This window comes from Capra hircus, chromosome 11, assembly GCF_001704415.2.
Source record: "Capra hircus breed San Clemente chromosome 11, ASM170441v1, whole genome shotgun sequence".
In the NCBI taxonomy this organism is placed as follows: Eukaryota; Metazoa; Chordata; class Mammalia; order Artiodactyla; family Bovidae; genus Capra; species Capra hircus.
In genome coordinates, this window is record NC_030818.1 from 82,785,819 (window position 1) to 82,802,420 (window position 16,602).

At 43.8% G+C, this 16,602-nt stretch overlaps 1 protein-coding gene across 2 annotated transcripts in view; it reads left to right on the forward strand.

Annotated features, from left to right (window-relative positions):
* NBAS (neuroblastoma amplified sequence) overlaps nt 1-16,602 on the forward strand; it is a 335,385-nt gene that overhangs the window by 311,124 nt on the left and 7,659 nt on the right. For both annotated transcript variants that reach the window (XM_018055620.1, XM_018055621.1), the window contains 3 exons: nt 975-1,114; nt 5,105-5,243; nt 11,469-11,597. In XM_018055620.1, coding sequence (XP_017911109.1) covers nt 975-1,114; nt 5,105-5,243; nt 11,469-11,597 — 408 coding nt within the window. The remainder of the gene's footprint in view (nt 1-974; nt 1,115-5,104; nt 5,244-11,468; nt 11,598-16,602) is intronic.

The window sequence follows — 16,602 nt, forward strand, 5'->3', positions numbered from 1 at the left end:
TATATAGGTAACATCCCTTCTCATTATCCTTGCAAGGTATCATCTTGAGTCTTACATACCCAAATACAGAGGATGTGTTTTAAGAGAGGCTAGGAAACAGGAGAACCAGCTTTTGGCTTTCTTTATATTTAAAACTGCTTTCTAGCTTAAAAGAGCAAGTATTTTCTTGACAGAGGTGTTGGAGATATGAGGACGGCCTTAATGTAAAAGAAGTATTATTAGGTTATTCAATGGGAGGAAAAAATAGTTTTTAATTGACAGACTTCTTTAGAAATGGAGCTGTGAATAAAAGATATTTTATCAATACTTTGATATATAGCAAAAAATTTCCCTGTCATATATGCTTTGTGTGTGCTCAGTTGCTCAGTCATGTCACAAGGCTTCTTTATCCATGGGATTTTTTAGGCAAGAATACTGGAGTAGATTGCCATGCTCTCCTGCAGGGGATCTTCCCAACCCAGGGATTGGACCCCTGTCTCCTGTACTTCCCACATTGCCAGGTGGAGTCTTTGCAACTGAACCACCTGGAAAGCCCCAAATGTACTTTAATAAAATCTTGAATTTTCAATTACAGAAATATTTTAGACAGTATGAAGCAATGGCAGGATAATTTATTGGCTGACATTGAGTATGATGAACTGCTATAATCTCAAGTGAAACTGAACTGTATTTTTAAATGACATACATTGAATGCAAATAAGTCAGTTCTATGAAAACCTACTTTTTTGAATTTATTTTGGTAAAGAATATGGAGAACCTTCCTATGACTTCATTCTAAGCAACGTTTAACATAAATGTTTGAAATTGGGTAAAACGTAGAGCTTTTGAAGGTTTTGGGGGAATAAAGTTAGGCGTTGTTGACAGTTTGTAAAAATTTCTGAAAGAGCATTTAATCAAATAATCCAATTTGAGTTTTTCTGGAAAGCAATCCAGGAGCCTTTGCCATGGGTTTCAGGTATGTGTTCCCTTTCCAGGTGGATGTATCTGATGTCGAGGATGAAGAGAAGCGCTGTGAGCTCTTCATGGAGCTCCTGGAGGCCAGTCACCAGGAGGTGGAATTCCAGCACCTAGTTTTGCTCCTGCAGGCTTGGCCACCTATGAAACGGGAGTACACGTGAGTATTAACATACAAGTAGACTTCTTATTAAAAATTTTTTATTTGTTTTTCAATTGGTGGAAAAGTACTTTGCAATTTTATGTTGGTTTCTACTGTACAATAACTTGGTTCAGTCATAAATATATATACATACATATATATACACATATGTGTATATATATATGTATGTATGTATGTATATCCCTTCCCACCTGCGCCTCTGTCCCCTTCCCCCATCCCACCCTTCTGGGTTATTACAGAGAACCAGGCTGGGCTCCCTGTGTTATTTAGCAGCTTCCCACATAACAGTTTTATACATGATGGTGTATATATGTCAGTGTTACGCTCTCACGTCATCCCACCCTCACCTTCCCCCGCTGTGTCCACAAGTTCATACGCTGCTAGATTCATCAATACCATTTTCCTAGATTCCATATATATGTATTAATATATGATATTTGTTTTTCTCTTCATGACTTGCTTCACTCTGTATAAGAGACGCTAGGTTCATCTACCTCCCCGCAACTGACTCAGATTCATTAAAGGTAGACTTCTTTTGTCTAGATTCTAGGTTTAAAAAAATCAGTACCTGCAGGAGAGCCAATAAAAGAAGGATATAAAATCAGTATTAGCCTTTAGATGAAATTAGGATTATTTTTCTTGAAATATCGTGGTTTCTTTACATTTCTCCATAGCCCTAAACACAAATATTTCATTTAGAAATAGAGACAATGCTTGATAATAACATCTGGTTAAGGATATCAACAAAGCTTCCCTGGTGGCTCAGACAGTAAAGAATCTGCCTGCAATGTAGGAGACCCCAGTTCAGTCCCTGGGTTGACAAGATCCCCTGGAGAAGGGAATGGCAACCCATTCCAGTATTCTTGCCTGGAGAATCCTATGGACAGAGTAGCCTGGCAGGCTACAGTCCATGGTGTTACAAAGAGTCAGACATGACTGAGTGACTAACACACACACACATTTTTACCCAAAAATGTTTTGATGTTCTTTTAACATGGCTTACAATGCTGATTTGAAAATCCATGGGGAATAAATCTCTAATTCCCGTTTTTTGACAGCACGTAGTGTTATGTGCAGTTGACATGTATTATCACTTCACACAGCAAAGCTACTGCAGGAAGGTGATGTTATCTAATTTTATAATGAGAAAATGGAAGCTCAGAAGTTAAATAATGTCAGGCATCACCTGGCCCTGAGGTGGAGGAGGCTGAGTTCCAACAGCTGCTGGAACCTTCAGCCCATGCTGTCTCCTCCGTGTCATACTGAGATTGGAGCCATGTGGAGTAGTCAGTCACACGCAAGGATAGTCTTTGTGCTATCAGCCACGGGTTCCTATGGAAGACGTGGCCAGATCTCCTCTGAGCACATATGCTGCCTGTCATGAACCGCTGCTCCTTGCTGGCAGAAATCGAGAGTTCCCGCGTCTGATCCAAATGCCTGGGGCAGGCCTCGTCTTTGCGTTCCTCCCGTGTCAGCGAGTGCTCTGTGCACCCAGACCAGCATACGTCTCCCCACTTCAGACATTGCAGAAGGATGCTTTCCTGAAAATAGATTATTCTGTGTGCAGTTTAGGACTGCTAAGGAACATCTAGGCAGGCCTCTCCCCCTCGGATGAGACCGTTAGGAGTTTATGAAGCAAACGGAAGAGAGGGGTGTTGTGGTTTGCATTTTTAACCAAGTGTTTCCATAAGGGCAGGCAGCAGCTGTTAGATCTCCATCTTCTGTGGCCGCATTGGCAGGCTGACGTGCCAATTTTGAGAGTAGGTTCTTCCCTTCACTCTTTGAAACTCTGAAGTACAAATTCTCATGTCAAAGAAACTTTAGTTTTTCTTGTGACAGTCCCTTGAAACAGTATTTCCATTCGGTCCCCAATTATCTGGGCAGAGCAGCCTCAGGACCTGAGGGTGCTTGTTAAAAGCGGAGTCCCATGCTTGACTCTCTGAGTCCAACTCACTGGACCTGAGCATCAACTTCTCAGCAGCTCCTAGGAGATGGTAATGGGGTACAGAGGTGGGCCCACTGGTTTAGACTGTCAGTACAGCTTTACTTTTTTAGAAAGTCATTAGGGTTGAATTATAGATTTCTTCATACGCTCGAAAGGAATCTCTCAGTCTAGAGAGAATTTTTCAAATCCAAAATATGGTAACTTCTGGTGGATTAGTTAACTTTGGTTCTGCAGTTTCTGTTACTTTTGGAACACTGACCATCTCAAGTTACTCACCTGCAAGAAACAAGCTCAGCTTCTCTTAAAACATTTACTGCATTTAAAACATTTAATGAATGTATTTATAAACAAAAAGAGGTTCATTTTCAAAGATACAGTCTCACTTTGGTAATCCTGTGTGAAACATGTAAATTGCTATCCTGTGTTTTGCTAACCTCCTTTGTGAGGTCATTAGCATTAGAACCAGTCATGAGTATCATAACCAAGCATTAGCGATCCACTTAATCCTTGTACCACCTATGTCTCTACCTAGAGATAACGAAGTGATAAATCAAGTCCATTTCTGCTTCTTTCCTGGCTCATCATACAGTAAGAACGTATGATGGAATACCTGAAACAGGTGCTTTAAAGTACTTTTGAGTACTTTTTTCCCCCAGACAACACAACGTATGACTCTAGGCTGTAGCACTTTTGAAGCAACCAAAACCGGGGAGTGGAGCGGGAGGGAAGGCTTGCGTGGCAGTGGCTGAATGTCGCCAGTCAACACAGTCAAGTTCACAACTGAAGACTGAGCTTGATCCACATGACTGCTGATTTACCAGTCCCAACTTCGGATTTTTAGTTTTAGTCCCTTGCAGGCCCTCGTATCCATACAAGGAAAGCATAATAGATTTGCATTCAGGAAGATCCATAGTGTTCCTCCAGAGTGCCACAGCTGGCTGGTAGAAATTCCATTCTGATAGTTGTTGTCAAAACCACTGGATGCGTTGTGTTGACGAAGCAGCATTTTTGCTGCACAGAGACAGCCTGTTATGGAAAACCCCTGGGGAGCTGGGTCCAGACTTGAAAGAGGAAAGCAGAGGGTGAGTCCCGAGTGTCTAAAGACTCTTCCTCCGTCAACCAGACACTCTCCCCGGCTTCGTTTGTACCTTGAAATAAGCAGCATCCTTTGTCCTCACAGGTTGTTAGTTTGAGCTGAGACACAAAGGCTTTGCCAGAGGCTAGTTTTGTGGCGTCCCCTTGTTGTTGCACTTGATGTTTTTCTCTGGCACAAACAATGAAATTCTTTCGAGGGAGGGACCATCCTTGGGTGCTCATTGTTTAGAAGCTATAGCTGTGCTTTAATGAGGCAACAAACTCTTGATAAATAGTAAAATTATTGTACAATGTTGTAAGTAAATCAGTACCCCAGAATGAATGTACCCTTCAGTTGTTTCTTGAAATACAAATCGTGATTTTTTTATGAATTCAGAGTAGTGGTAGCCAGAGAAGGGAAACAAAAGACAAACTTTTGTGCTTTTACGTCTCAGAAATAATAATAATTAAGATGTGCCTGCTATCAAGAGTGACACTTCACATAACAAGCACCATTCATTAAGTGATGCAAGGAAAACATCAAATCGCTTTTTCACAGCGAAAAGAACCGAGGCCCAGAAAAGTTGGGGTGGCGCCCCCCCCCCTCCATAAGCATATAACCAGGCTGAGAGTGTTTTAGTCATCTCTGAGGAGTCACCCAAGTAGCCAGGGAGCCGGAATGTCAGCCTGAATCCTGGGCTTTGAACCTCCTGTGCTGGTCAGTGTCTAGCCACGGCCCCATGCTTCTGGGCGCTTGTCTATGCTTTAGCAAGCTCTTTTCCCTCTATTTGATGGGGTCTTTTCTCCAAGGGATACAGGAAGAAATGCATCATCCTGACTATGATTACAGTTTACCAAAAGCATTTTACTTGAACAAGTGGGATTTCTTTTCTATTTTTAAATTTCTTACCGCAATCATCCTAAGTCTCGTTGTTTCAAATGCCTGCATTTTTCTCCCTTCAAACCAGCGTGACCAATAATCCGTGGGTGAGACTGGCCACAGTGATGCTCACCAGATGTACGACAGAGAACAAGGAAGGGCTGGGGAATGAAGTTTTGAAACTCTGCCGCTCTCTGTATAACACCGAGCAGATGCTGCCTGCCGAGGTGAGTGGATGCTTCAAGTGGCTTTGCTGGGGGTCATCCCTTTCCTTCCCCACCTCTTTATTAGAAGCAGTATCAGCAACCGTGCTTGGGTAGTGTTTTGCCTAAGTTACCGGTAGGTAAAGCCCATAATCTGTAACAGATCAACTGAAGAAGAGCAGTGCTGAAAGGATGCTTTGAGGTCTTTTTCTCTGTTGGAGCTCTGAAGCGGTTTCTTTTCACAAGTCCCACAGTAGAACCCAGTTTTCTGGTTTTTTTTTTTTTTTTTGGATGCCCTTTTATGTCTAACTTTGCCGACTAAGGTCCGTCTAGTCAAGGCTATGGTTTTTCCAGTGGTCATGTATGGATGTGAGAGTTGGACTGTGAAGAAGGCTGAGCGCTGAAGAATTGATGCTTTTGAACTGTGGTGTTGGAGAAGACTCTTGAGGGTCCCTTGGACTGCAAGGAGATCCAACCAGTCCATTCTGAAGGAGATCAACCCTGGGATTTCTTTGGAAGGAATGATGCTAAAGCTGAAGCTCCAGTATTTTGGCCACCTCATGTGAAGAGTTGACTCTTTGGAAAAGACTCTGATGCTGAGAAGGATTGGGGGCAGGAAGAGAAGGGGACGACCCAGGATGGGATGGCTGGACAGCATCACAGACTCGATTTGAACTCCGAGAGTTGGTGATGGACAGGGAGGCCTGGCGTGCTGCCGTTCATGGGGTCGCAAAGAGTCAGACACAACTGAGCGACTGAACTGAACTTAAGTCTAACTCAAGTTTCTGTTGCAAGAGGTCACGGTAGTTCAAGTGTCGTGTCTGCCTGACCCAGGCCAGTTAGTGGTTACATTAGTGTTCCTTGGCGGGTAACCAGCCACTCTTGGTTTTCATATACTTTTTGACATAATTGTAATAACATTGTATAACCACAATATTTATTCTCTGTAAACATGGTAAAAACACATGTTGACCTGTGTTCTCTATTTGGTCGCATAACACAACTGTCCCAGAGATATTTATGTTGTATATATTTATATGCTGCTGCTTAGTCATTCCAGTTGTGTCCGACTCTGTGTGACCTTATGGACTGCAGCCTGCCAGGCTCCTTTGTTCATGGAATTCTCTAGGCCAGAATACCAGAGTGGATTGACATGCCCTTCTCCAGGGAATCTTTCCAACCCAGGGATCAAACCCAAGTCTCCTAGAAGCCATATATATATATATATTTATATATTTACATTCTAAAATAAGCACATATTAGCTACAGCCCCTGCCGTGGATCTGGCCTCAGCAATATATTATTTGAGCAATCTACAAATTACATTTAAGCATCTAGATAATGGCATTAAGTTGATTAATTGATTTTTGAGTTTTTACCACATAGGAGATAAACTTGAAAATGAAATTGTAAATATGATTCTTTGAATTTTCATTGTAATCAGGCAAGGAAAATGTTCTCATTATGAATGCACACTTAATGAATTGTTTTCTGAATGAAGGACTGGCTAAGTGTTTTTTGATTGAATTTAAAATATTGAGTCCGTTTGAAGATGTCTTCAACCACCAGAATGACAAAATTGTTCTCTTAAATAATTAGAGTACCAACACCAAAAAGCAGCCCCCTTGCTCCGATAGCCTGTGGTTTCCTTGTGTCCACGCCCTCTTGACTGGTGTCCGGCTCTGCTGTGTTGTGAGCACCCGGAGAATGGGAACCGTGGCTGCAGCATCTCTGCTTCCGTCAAGGCAGGATTCAGCAGACTGCAGAGTGAGGACTGAACACAGCTAGTTACCCCCACCAGGCTGAATAAATAACGTGCTTTTCATCTTTGCCTTCACGTGAGCTGAGATCGCACTCTGTTGGGTCAACTCCAGATGCCAGAAGTGTCCTACCATCAGTGATACTGAATCTAGGTTAGGAAGACATTATTTCATATCACTGGACCTCCATTCTCTCATCTCTGAAACAAGGGGTCAGACCCCATGATGTCAGAGGGGGCTCTCATTCCGTCTGTTCTGCAAGGTCTCCAGTCCTGGGCGGAGTGTGAGCCGAGGCTGTCTCTTCTCCTTCATCCTCAGCGTGTAGTCCACTGCCTCCCACGAGCCCATCATTCTCTTGGGGTGAGGAGTAAAGTGCTGTATTGCTCCCCATTTTGAAGCTGATCATTATCCCCTCTCTGATGTAATTTGATGAGATGAAAGATCCTTATCAAGAGTTCTTTTGCCACAGTGCCTTTTTTTTTTTTTTTTTGCATTTTTCTTGTGCTGCTCTGTGTTTTAATTGGGTACGTATATAGATTTTTTTTTCCCCCTAAGGATGCCATGATTGAAGGAACTTTGCAAATCCTCTGTTTGTATTAATCACTAAATGTGCTGAAATGTGAATTAGAATTGTTACAAAGGAAGGAACAGTGTGATGACAGAATGGAGATGCGTTGTTTATTTTCCCACCTTTGGAAATCACTTTAGTCTCATTTCAGACTTCTGTAAGATTTAACATCACTGTGGCAGTCAAAGTATCCATGACTCTTCTTTTACGCCAGTACCTTTGGTTGCCCCGGTGCATGGTGTGTGAAATGCGATGGCCTAATTATCTCCGACAGGACTTAAAGGAGCTTACTTTTTCCATCATCCCTGTTTCCCATCCCTCCCACCAAGTTCCCATATGTAGAGTTTTTTTTTTTTTTTTTCCCTTTATGACTTTTCATGACCGCCTGCTGCTGCTCATGGTACTTGTTTACTTATGGCCCTGGTGGTTGTGCCGATGGCAAATATGACCAGAAAGATAAAAAGTTGCTGTCTTGCACAGGTCACATGTCCCCCAGTCTTGAAAGTTAGGCATCCTCCTTCCCGGCTTGTATCCATGGCAATACATGAACCATTCTCAGGAGTGGGGGATCTGTAGAACAGGAAATTGGCAGCTTGGCATAAAACGAGCTCTTGGCATTTAGATTTAAAATTCCGCATCACAGCTATTTGTGGCAGCTCCCGAGGGTCTGTGTGGAAGCACGGAGAGAAGTAGGGTTGCAGATGCCTTGGCTGGGCGTGTGGGCGTCCGCTGCCTGGGCGACCCTCCTTCTACTTCTTAGTGTGATTGTTCACTCTCACGGTTGAGGCACTTCTGATGACATCAAGAGCTTGATTTTTAGAATCAATGATGCCCTTGCTGCGGGCCCTGGCACACCTTTAGGTGCTAGATACCCACCAGGCCAGCAGGAGGCAAGGAGAAGAGGAGGCAAGGACTGCTGGTGGACCAGTCTCGCTTCTCTGACGACCATCAGGCACAGGGCCCAAGGCATCCCCCCGAGTCCCAGTCCACAGTGGGGACCGGCCTGCAGGACTCTGGCCGGGCTTGGGGCCCTGCGCAGCTACTCCTCTTCGTTCAACGCTTCTTGCCGTTGTTCTGTGTCCTGATGGCCAGACAGCTTGAGCTGTGAAAGTGTCTTGCAAGGGGTTTTGTGGTTCTCTTTGCTCCTTTCACCTTTCCTGTGGCTCTCTAAATCCCTCTGTAAACATCCTAAGAAACTGTCCTCTTGTAACACAGGGGAAGATGCCTGATGAGTATAGTATAGTACTTAACAGTAACTGAGATGAAAAAAACACTGAGTAGCTCTCATAAAATGAATTCTTCCATTCCTGGGTGTCCTTATCTGGCTGTGGGGGTACTAGCCATTATGCCTGCACAACAGGATATAAAGGTGATTGCCATAAATTTTTCATTGAAGCTAAGATCAGCTTAGTGATATGCTTATTCCGAATATTGCCAGTTCCTAAAAAATAACCTGTTAACCAATTTCTGATAACTTATAAGTAAATATGAGTGTTAAAAGAGGGAAATAATACAGATAATTTGAGGCTTCCCTGGTGGCTCAGATGGTAAAGAATCTGCCTGCAGTGCAAGAGACCCAGGTTTGGTCCCTGGGTTGGGAAGAGGCCCTGAAGAAGCAACGGGCTACCCACTCCGGTAGTCTTGCCTGGAGAAGCCCATAGACAGAGGAGCCTGGTGGGCTACAGTCAGTGAGATTGCAAAGAATTGAACACGACTGAGCAACTAACATTTTTTTTTCAAATAGCAAGCAAGTTTGGAATACAGAGAAGGAAAAACCTTCTTGCCCTCAAATGAGGCAGATAGATGAATGATCACAGTGATACAAGGCAACAGATAATGCAGGAAATATCTGACGAAGTAGAGCCAGGAGTAGGAGTGGCAAACCTGGGCCATCAGAGGTGCTGCCGTGGGAAATAGGGTTTTCCTGCACCTGTGTAAATTGAGACCTAAGGATGAGTTGAGAGTTGATCACACAGAGAGACAGCGGAGGTTATATCCATCGTCTGTGAACACCCAGAGGTCTGTGAGAGCCCAGTGCTCCCTGCTGGTAGCCCCAGGCCACATGTGGGTACTAAAATTAAGTTTAAACTAAGCAAAATGGGATGAAATTCAAAGGGTAGTTTCGCAGTGGCGCTAGCCACATCTCAGATGCTCACAAGCCCTACGTGGTCCTCAGCTGCCCTGTGGGACAGCGCGAATGCAGAGCGTCCCAGGATGGGAGGAAGCCCTCCTGGGCGCTGCTTTTCATGAACTGTGCAGGATGGGGAAAGGGAGCCATGGTTCCAGGGAGGTGGGCAGAGGAAGCAGGTCAGTGCTGTTTGGGCTCGACTGCCACACACCCGAGTTTATATTTCATCTTCCCGAATGGCTTCTGCAGGTTTTGGCATCCCAGGTTAAACGTCCACATTTCTCTTTGGCCCAGGTGCTGGGTGAGACCCCTGCATGTGCCGCATGTGCTTTAAGGCACACAGAGCTCTTTTCTGAATTGGAATCCATGTTGGAAGCCCGCATTTGGCAGAACTGTTTCCCTGCCAGTATTGATCTTGCGTGGCACAGTCTTCCAGTCTGGTTTCCAGCAGTGGCCTGCTGGGTGCACACTGAAAAAAGATTGTGAATGGAATTCCAAAGAGACCTTTACCCCAGACTTTAAATAGGATCTTCGTTATGTCAGCCTTATTTTATCCGCTCTTTGTAATAACCTAAAAGAATTATGAAAATACCATGAATGTGAGTTTTTCTTCTTTGAGATGCCACTGTTGGGGTGGCGCAAGAGTAGCAGGATCCATTAGTCCTGCACAGGGCAGTGATTCTGTGTTCTTTCAAAAACAACCCTTGCTTTATGTAATGAGGTCGCACTCATTGTCTGGTCTTCGGTCCAAGTGTTCTGTTCTTTACGGCTAAAATCAGGACACCAAGGGAACATGTAACTGGGCAGAGAGAAGTAGCTTGAAAATTTATTTTCTACACTTTTATACTTTTGTTATGAAGGATTATTATATTTGTCTTATAGAAAAGGCTGCTCTCTGATGACAGATTCAGCCAGTATGAAAAAGAGCTATAAACAAAATTAAAATACATCTGTGGTGATCTGAATACATTTTCATTTTTCTGGACCACAGATAGTTTTCATGAAGAAGGAACATCTTGAGTATATCAAGCATTCAGTTCAGTTGCTCAGTCGTTTCTGACTCTTTGCAGGCCCATGGACTGTAGCCCACCAGGCTCCTCCATCCATGGGATTTCCCAGCAAGAATACTGGAGTGGTTGCCACTTCCTACTCCAGGGGATTTTCCTGCCCTGGGGGTTTAACCCGAGTCTCTTGTGTCTCCTGCATTGGCAGGCAGGTGTTTTACGACTCATGCCACCTGAGAAGTCTTGATGTTAACCGTAAACAGGTTTTAAAATGTTTAAATTGCCGATTTCCTTTGTTATACTGAATGATAACTAGATCTTTTTGATAATATTAACAATCAATAATAGTTTTTGTTGTTAAGCATCTAGTAGATGCTGAGCATTGAGCATCATTATTCACTAACACTTATTCTCACACACACAAAACAATAGATACAGTTACCTTCATTTTACTTGGGAGGAAACTAGGGCTCTGAGAGTTCAGAAAAATAAATTCCAGCCCTCTAGCCATCCACTGGGATCCTATGCAGCCATTAGAATAGTAGTATTATAGATGAATATGTGATACTCAGAAAGATTTTATCAGTTAAGATGGTGAATCGAGTGAAGCAGATACCAAACCCTACATCAGGGTGGTCCCCTGTATGTCTTTTGCATAGTCACCGACATACACACACGCGCACACACACACTCGTAGGAAAAGGAGAGGAAAGACGCCTCCAGAATCTTGCTGGGGCTGTGATGCGTTCCCTTTCCTTCTCACTCACAAAGTCACCCTTGCGGTTCCAGGGGGTGAAGGAGCTGTGCTCACTCCTGCTTGGTCAGGCCCTGCTGCTCCCATCCCTGAAGCTTCTCCTGGAAAGCCCGGACGAACATCTGCACGCCATGGCCCTGGACCACATCACCGCCATCGCTAAGGTACTCCTCACCGAATTCACTCATTCTTACTTTGCAGAGACATGCATTGGTGTTGTGGTTCTCATCAGTAACAATGGTGATTTACTCAGGACTGTTTTACTTACACTCTGAGCATAATAGCTGTTTGTTTGTCTACAGTAGGTATTTGTGGTTTGCAGTAGATATTTGTTGACAAAACATTTTCTAAGCTTCTCCCATGAACCACAGAGTGTATCTAGTGCCAAGAATGCAAATCCAGATCAGGATGCAGTTTCTCTAGAGAAGCAGAGTATCAAGTCTCTTTAAGAAAATTTCAGAGCTGCCTGGCACTAGCAGACTAGTCTTGCCACTTGAAATCTGGGACGAGGAGCTCCTGACATCAGGCAGATTTTCTGTGCCTGCATGTGTTTGGTTATCCACTAATTAAAGGTGAGAAGGAATCCTGTTAATGGCACCAGCGGAAATCTCAAGCTTGAGTTTCCTCCGGCAGCTGACACCGCCACTGAAGCCCATCCTGGCTTGTAGAAATGGGAGCCAGTGCTGAGGCTAGAGAGTTCTCCCTGCAGGCTGGCTGCCTTATTATCATGAAGATAATGTTTTTAAGGAAGAAACTTGCACTTCCCTTTTTGAATTTTACACTTTAGATAGCTCAGAGTTGTGTTTCAATGAATTTGCATTGTATGATCCTTCTGTGGGACACTCACTCTTTCATCTGAAGTGTATATGTGTGTGCTTGAACAACAGTATAAGAGGGTATCTTCTAGGGACCAGAGAGGGTAGGTGAATCCTAGGGCAAAGGCGCAGTGACGAGATGGATAAAAAGATGTCTTGGATTTATAGCTTTGTTAATGACAGAGGGTGCAGAAAGCAGGACATAATTGCCTTTGGAAATAGTCATAATGAACAAGATGAGAAAACTATTGTGCCTTTATTCATATTTTCAAAATTAAGTTTCTGTATAGATTTTATTTTTAAAAAATGCCTTTCATTATCATTGATAATTGAGCGGGAGGGGCCTTTCTGGAAACTAGGCTGAAGTATGAAATTGAGGGCACTTGTCTAGCAGTAGCCTCTCTGTAGCCTCGCTAAAATAAAAGTTGTGGAATACTGGGATTTGCAAGAAACTGAGAACTGCAGTAAGATTTTTTTTCTTAGCTGATTTTTTATTGGAGATCGAAGACATCAGGAAGAAGGGAGAGCTAGAGAAAATCAACTGCAGGCTGTCAGTGTTTTTCTTCCATCACCACCCTTGTACACAGTATTTGTATCTCTACTCAAGTTACTCAAGTATTCCCAATAAAACTTGCCATGGGCATCTTTGAGAATAAAACAGTAATGTATTAAACATTGCTCTTCCCTGTTCATCCTGTGTAGGGCGTTAATGATGCCCTCATGAAGTCCATAAGAGTACAGATCAGTTTTCATTGTAAAGATTCTTTATCACAAATGCATCAGTCAGAACTGCAACTAGAAGGGGAGCTCCCTAACTGTGAACCAGCCCTGCTGACTGCCTCACCGCCCCCCAACACACACATACTATCAAAATAAGAAACTGACCGGGAATGTTGCCAACACCCAATTCATTTATAAATGGTACTAGTTTGCCTTTGTAACACTTTATCTGCACATTTGATATGCAATCTTGTGCTAAAACTCTGGATCTTGAATCATTTCGACTGTGGCTGGTTCACCCAGAGTTGTGATGAAAACACTCGAAGCCCCTGTGGCCTTCAGGTACAGAAATCAAAGCCAGAGGTGTAAATTGCTGAGGCGAGTCGGTTTCTTACCACTGAGACCCTCCTAGGAATTCAGTAATGACACTGACTTGTAACTTCTCTGCACTAAGATGAGCACTCATGTTAGGCTGGCCCATCTGTGACCTTCACGTGTGTTCATGGACGATTTCGCATCCTCCAAGGAACTAAAGTGTTGCTGAGTTTTCCAATTTTTAAAACACTTTTTAACTTTTATTTTGAGATAATTTTAACCTCACATTCAGTTGGAGTCAATAACACAGCAGGATTTTTTATACCCTTCATCCAGTTTCTCAAAGTGTTGACATTTTACATGACTAGTATCCTTACAACCAGGACATTAGCAGAGATACAATCTTTGGACCTTATGCAGATTCCACAGTTTTACGTGCCCTTGTATGTGTCTGTGTGTGTCCATGTATAAATTTCTGTGCAGTATTGTCACATGGAGATTCATGTGACCACAGTTAGGATCCAGAACAGTTCCTGACAAGGATACCCCCCAGCCACCCTTTGTGGCCACAGCCACCCTCTCCCTCTCCTACCCACCCAGCAACCAGTGAAGGCTGCTCATCTCTTCTCCATGTCTCTAATTTTGCAGTTTCAAGAATATGATATACATGAAGAGAAATTACTATGATTTATCATTGCTCTCCCAGCACCATTAAAAAGTCATGTTACCCTTTTCTAAGGGAAGAGTTTCACTGGGCCTTTTTGCAGGGCTCCTGTCAAGCTATTTTACATCATACTTGGTTTCGTAGTGAAAAATACAATGTGAAAGATGCTGGTTTTCTTCTTTTGTGTTTATTTTGCTACTCATTCTGCCCATTAGTGGGCGACCCTGAGTTCATCAGTAACTTGTTTCTCCCTTAATGGTTCTTGGCAGTATAGTTCCTGTTGATACTAAAAGGAGAAAAAAAAAATTGCTTTCAGAGAAACTGGTCTGATGGGTGTCAGTCATTCTTACACAGTGCCTGGATCCAGGCAAAAAAATGCACCCTCCCCCCACTTGCTGACAGTGTGTATTTGCCATAATATACTGACAGCTTTATAGGGGTTTATGTTTCAAAGGATGATGCTTAAATGCTGATGCCAGAGACCTTAGTGGTTTCTCCTCCAATAGTGGTGTTCACTTCTCTAAGCTTTTCTGAAAGTGCAAACCTCTGGTGTTTGGCGTGTCCTTCTTACCAGTGGCCAACAGCCTCTTCCCTGGGCCAGAAACAGAAAGACCTTATGGATTATATCATTGGTGAATAATTAAAACCCTGGTATGGTCCATACTGTCAGATCACCCACTCCATCAGCCTCAGTGGGATTTAGAGCTTACCTTCAAAACCTTTTTTCTCCAAGAAGGATATGCCTTGATGATGTGTTTGAATCTCCTCTCGGGGATAGTTTCTACCAGGTGGAAGTCTCTTGACTCATTTCATAAAAGCAGGTCTGTGTTTATAATAGCTCCGTGGACTACAACATTTCCAATTCCTAATTCCAGACTTATGGTAGCCTTACTGTTTCCTCCTCTTCAGGGCTGCTCATACCTGTCCCCACTCGCAGGGACTGGCCTGGACCACGTACCTATTAAAAGAATCATTCATGGAAGTGTGTAGGACCTTTGGCACCTAATTAAGTGTTCCTCCCTGATGCTAGTAATAACTGTCTTCCAGTACCAACTGTGCTGGGTGTTATTAAAGGCCCTTCCTCACTTTCCCTTTTCAATAATCCTCTGCAAAGATACCATTCTGGTTTCACAGATGAAAACACTGGAACTCAGGGGTCATACAGCCAGCAAGCAGCCAGAGCTGAAACTGAAGCCCCGAATCCAGCGTTCAGCATCTGTGTTTAATCACACTGCTGCTTTTGACCTGGCTGGTAGGCTCTCTTATATTGGAAAAAGGTTGTCTCTGTAGAGAAGTGGACTCGCTGAAGCATCTTGAACCATGTAATATCAGCACTGAAAACAGTAGTACAGAGCTGGTCTGACAGCTTGCCTCGTACAGGGCTTCCTCTTTCAAATTCCTCAAGTCACTAGAACCTGATGGAGCCCAGCTAGGCTGGGAGCTGACCAGTCCTGGGTGCCCTGTCAGGTTTAAAACCCTCACAAAAGAGCACCTCCAGAATGAAAGATCCTTTGAATGTGTGGCCCTGAGTCCTGCCCGCTGGAGTTGAGTCCTGCCCGCTGGAGTTGTTTCCTGCCCGCTGGAGTTGTTTCCACATCACAGCCCTTCATGTTGTTAATAAATGTGATTCTCGTCCCTGTGATTTTGCTGTGAAGGCACCAGAACCTACCAACATCACCCACAGGGACCAGTGTCTCGGTTGGAGGGAGAGCTTTAAAGATTCTCAGGAAAGCATGCTTGGGTTAACATATTTACAGTCGGCCCTTGGACAGCACAAGGGTTAATCTAGGCATTAATTAGACTTGGCCCTCCATCTCCAAGATTCCCCTGCATCCGTGGTCTCCACCGTCCAGGGACTGATGTAACGTCCAGGCAGTGATGTAATGTTTCCTACTGAAAAAAAAAAAAAAATCCTGCATAAGTGGCCCAGGGCCGTTCAAACTCACGTTGTTTAAGGGCCAACTGTGTATAAAAACATGAAGACTTGCTTTCTTCATCCCCCTTTAATTCAATCCAGATCTCCACTGAGGCCCTCCCTGGTGAGTATCTGTGGCAGCATCACGCTCCCACAATGTTTCCTTCTCTGCTGAAGTCAGGGGCACACACGGCCCTCCCGACCTCGGCATGCAGTAAGAACAAGGACCTTGGGCTGGGCTCTGGACTACCCTGTTTGGCATCCACAAAGTCCTTCTTTGGCTTTGGCCCTAACGTCAGTGGTTTTCTTCTAAGCATATCCAAACCAAGTTAGGCTGAAGCGATCCAGTCATGTGGAGAAGAATCAAGCAACTGATTTCCTCTATATCTTACAGATGCCAGTTGATGTTAAACCAGTGTCTTTTTACAATCACTGTTCTTTCGCCTCTTTTAGTCTCAGAATTTCGGGCATATACCTACTTATTTCTAAATGGCACGTTAACCTGAACATAATCTAAACATACTACTTTCACCCGGCATCCTTCATTCTCAGCTGCTGGTTAGTCTTCTTGATGAAGGAAGCTCTGGTACCATGTATCTCCCAGTATTCTCAGCTGGTTGCCTCTAGTGACAGGCAGCTCACTCCCTATGGGTTAACTTGCGAGGTTTCTAGACAGCTCTGAGGGGTGGCTGACCGACTTGGTGCCAGCAGATGTATAAAGTACCCATTGTGCATAGCCT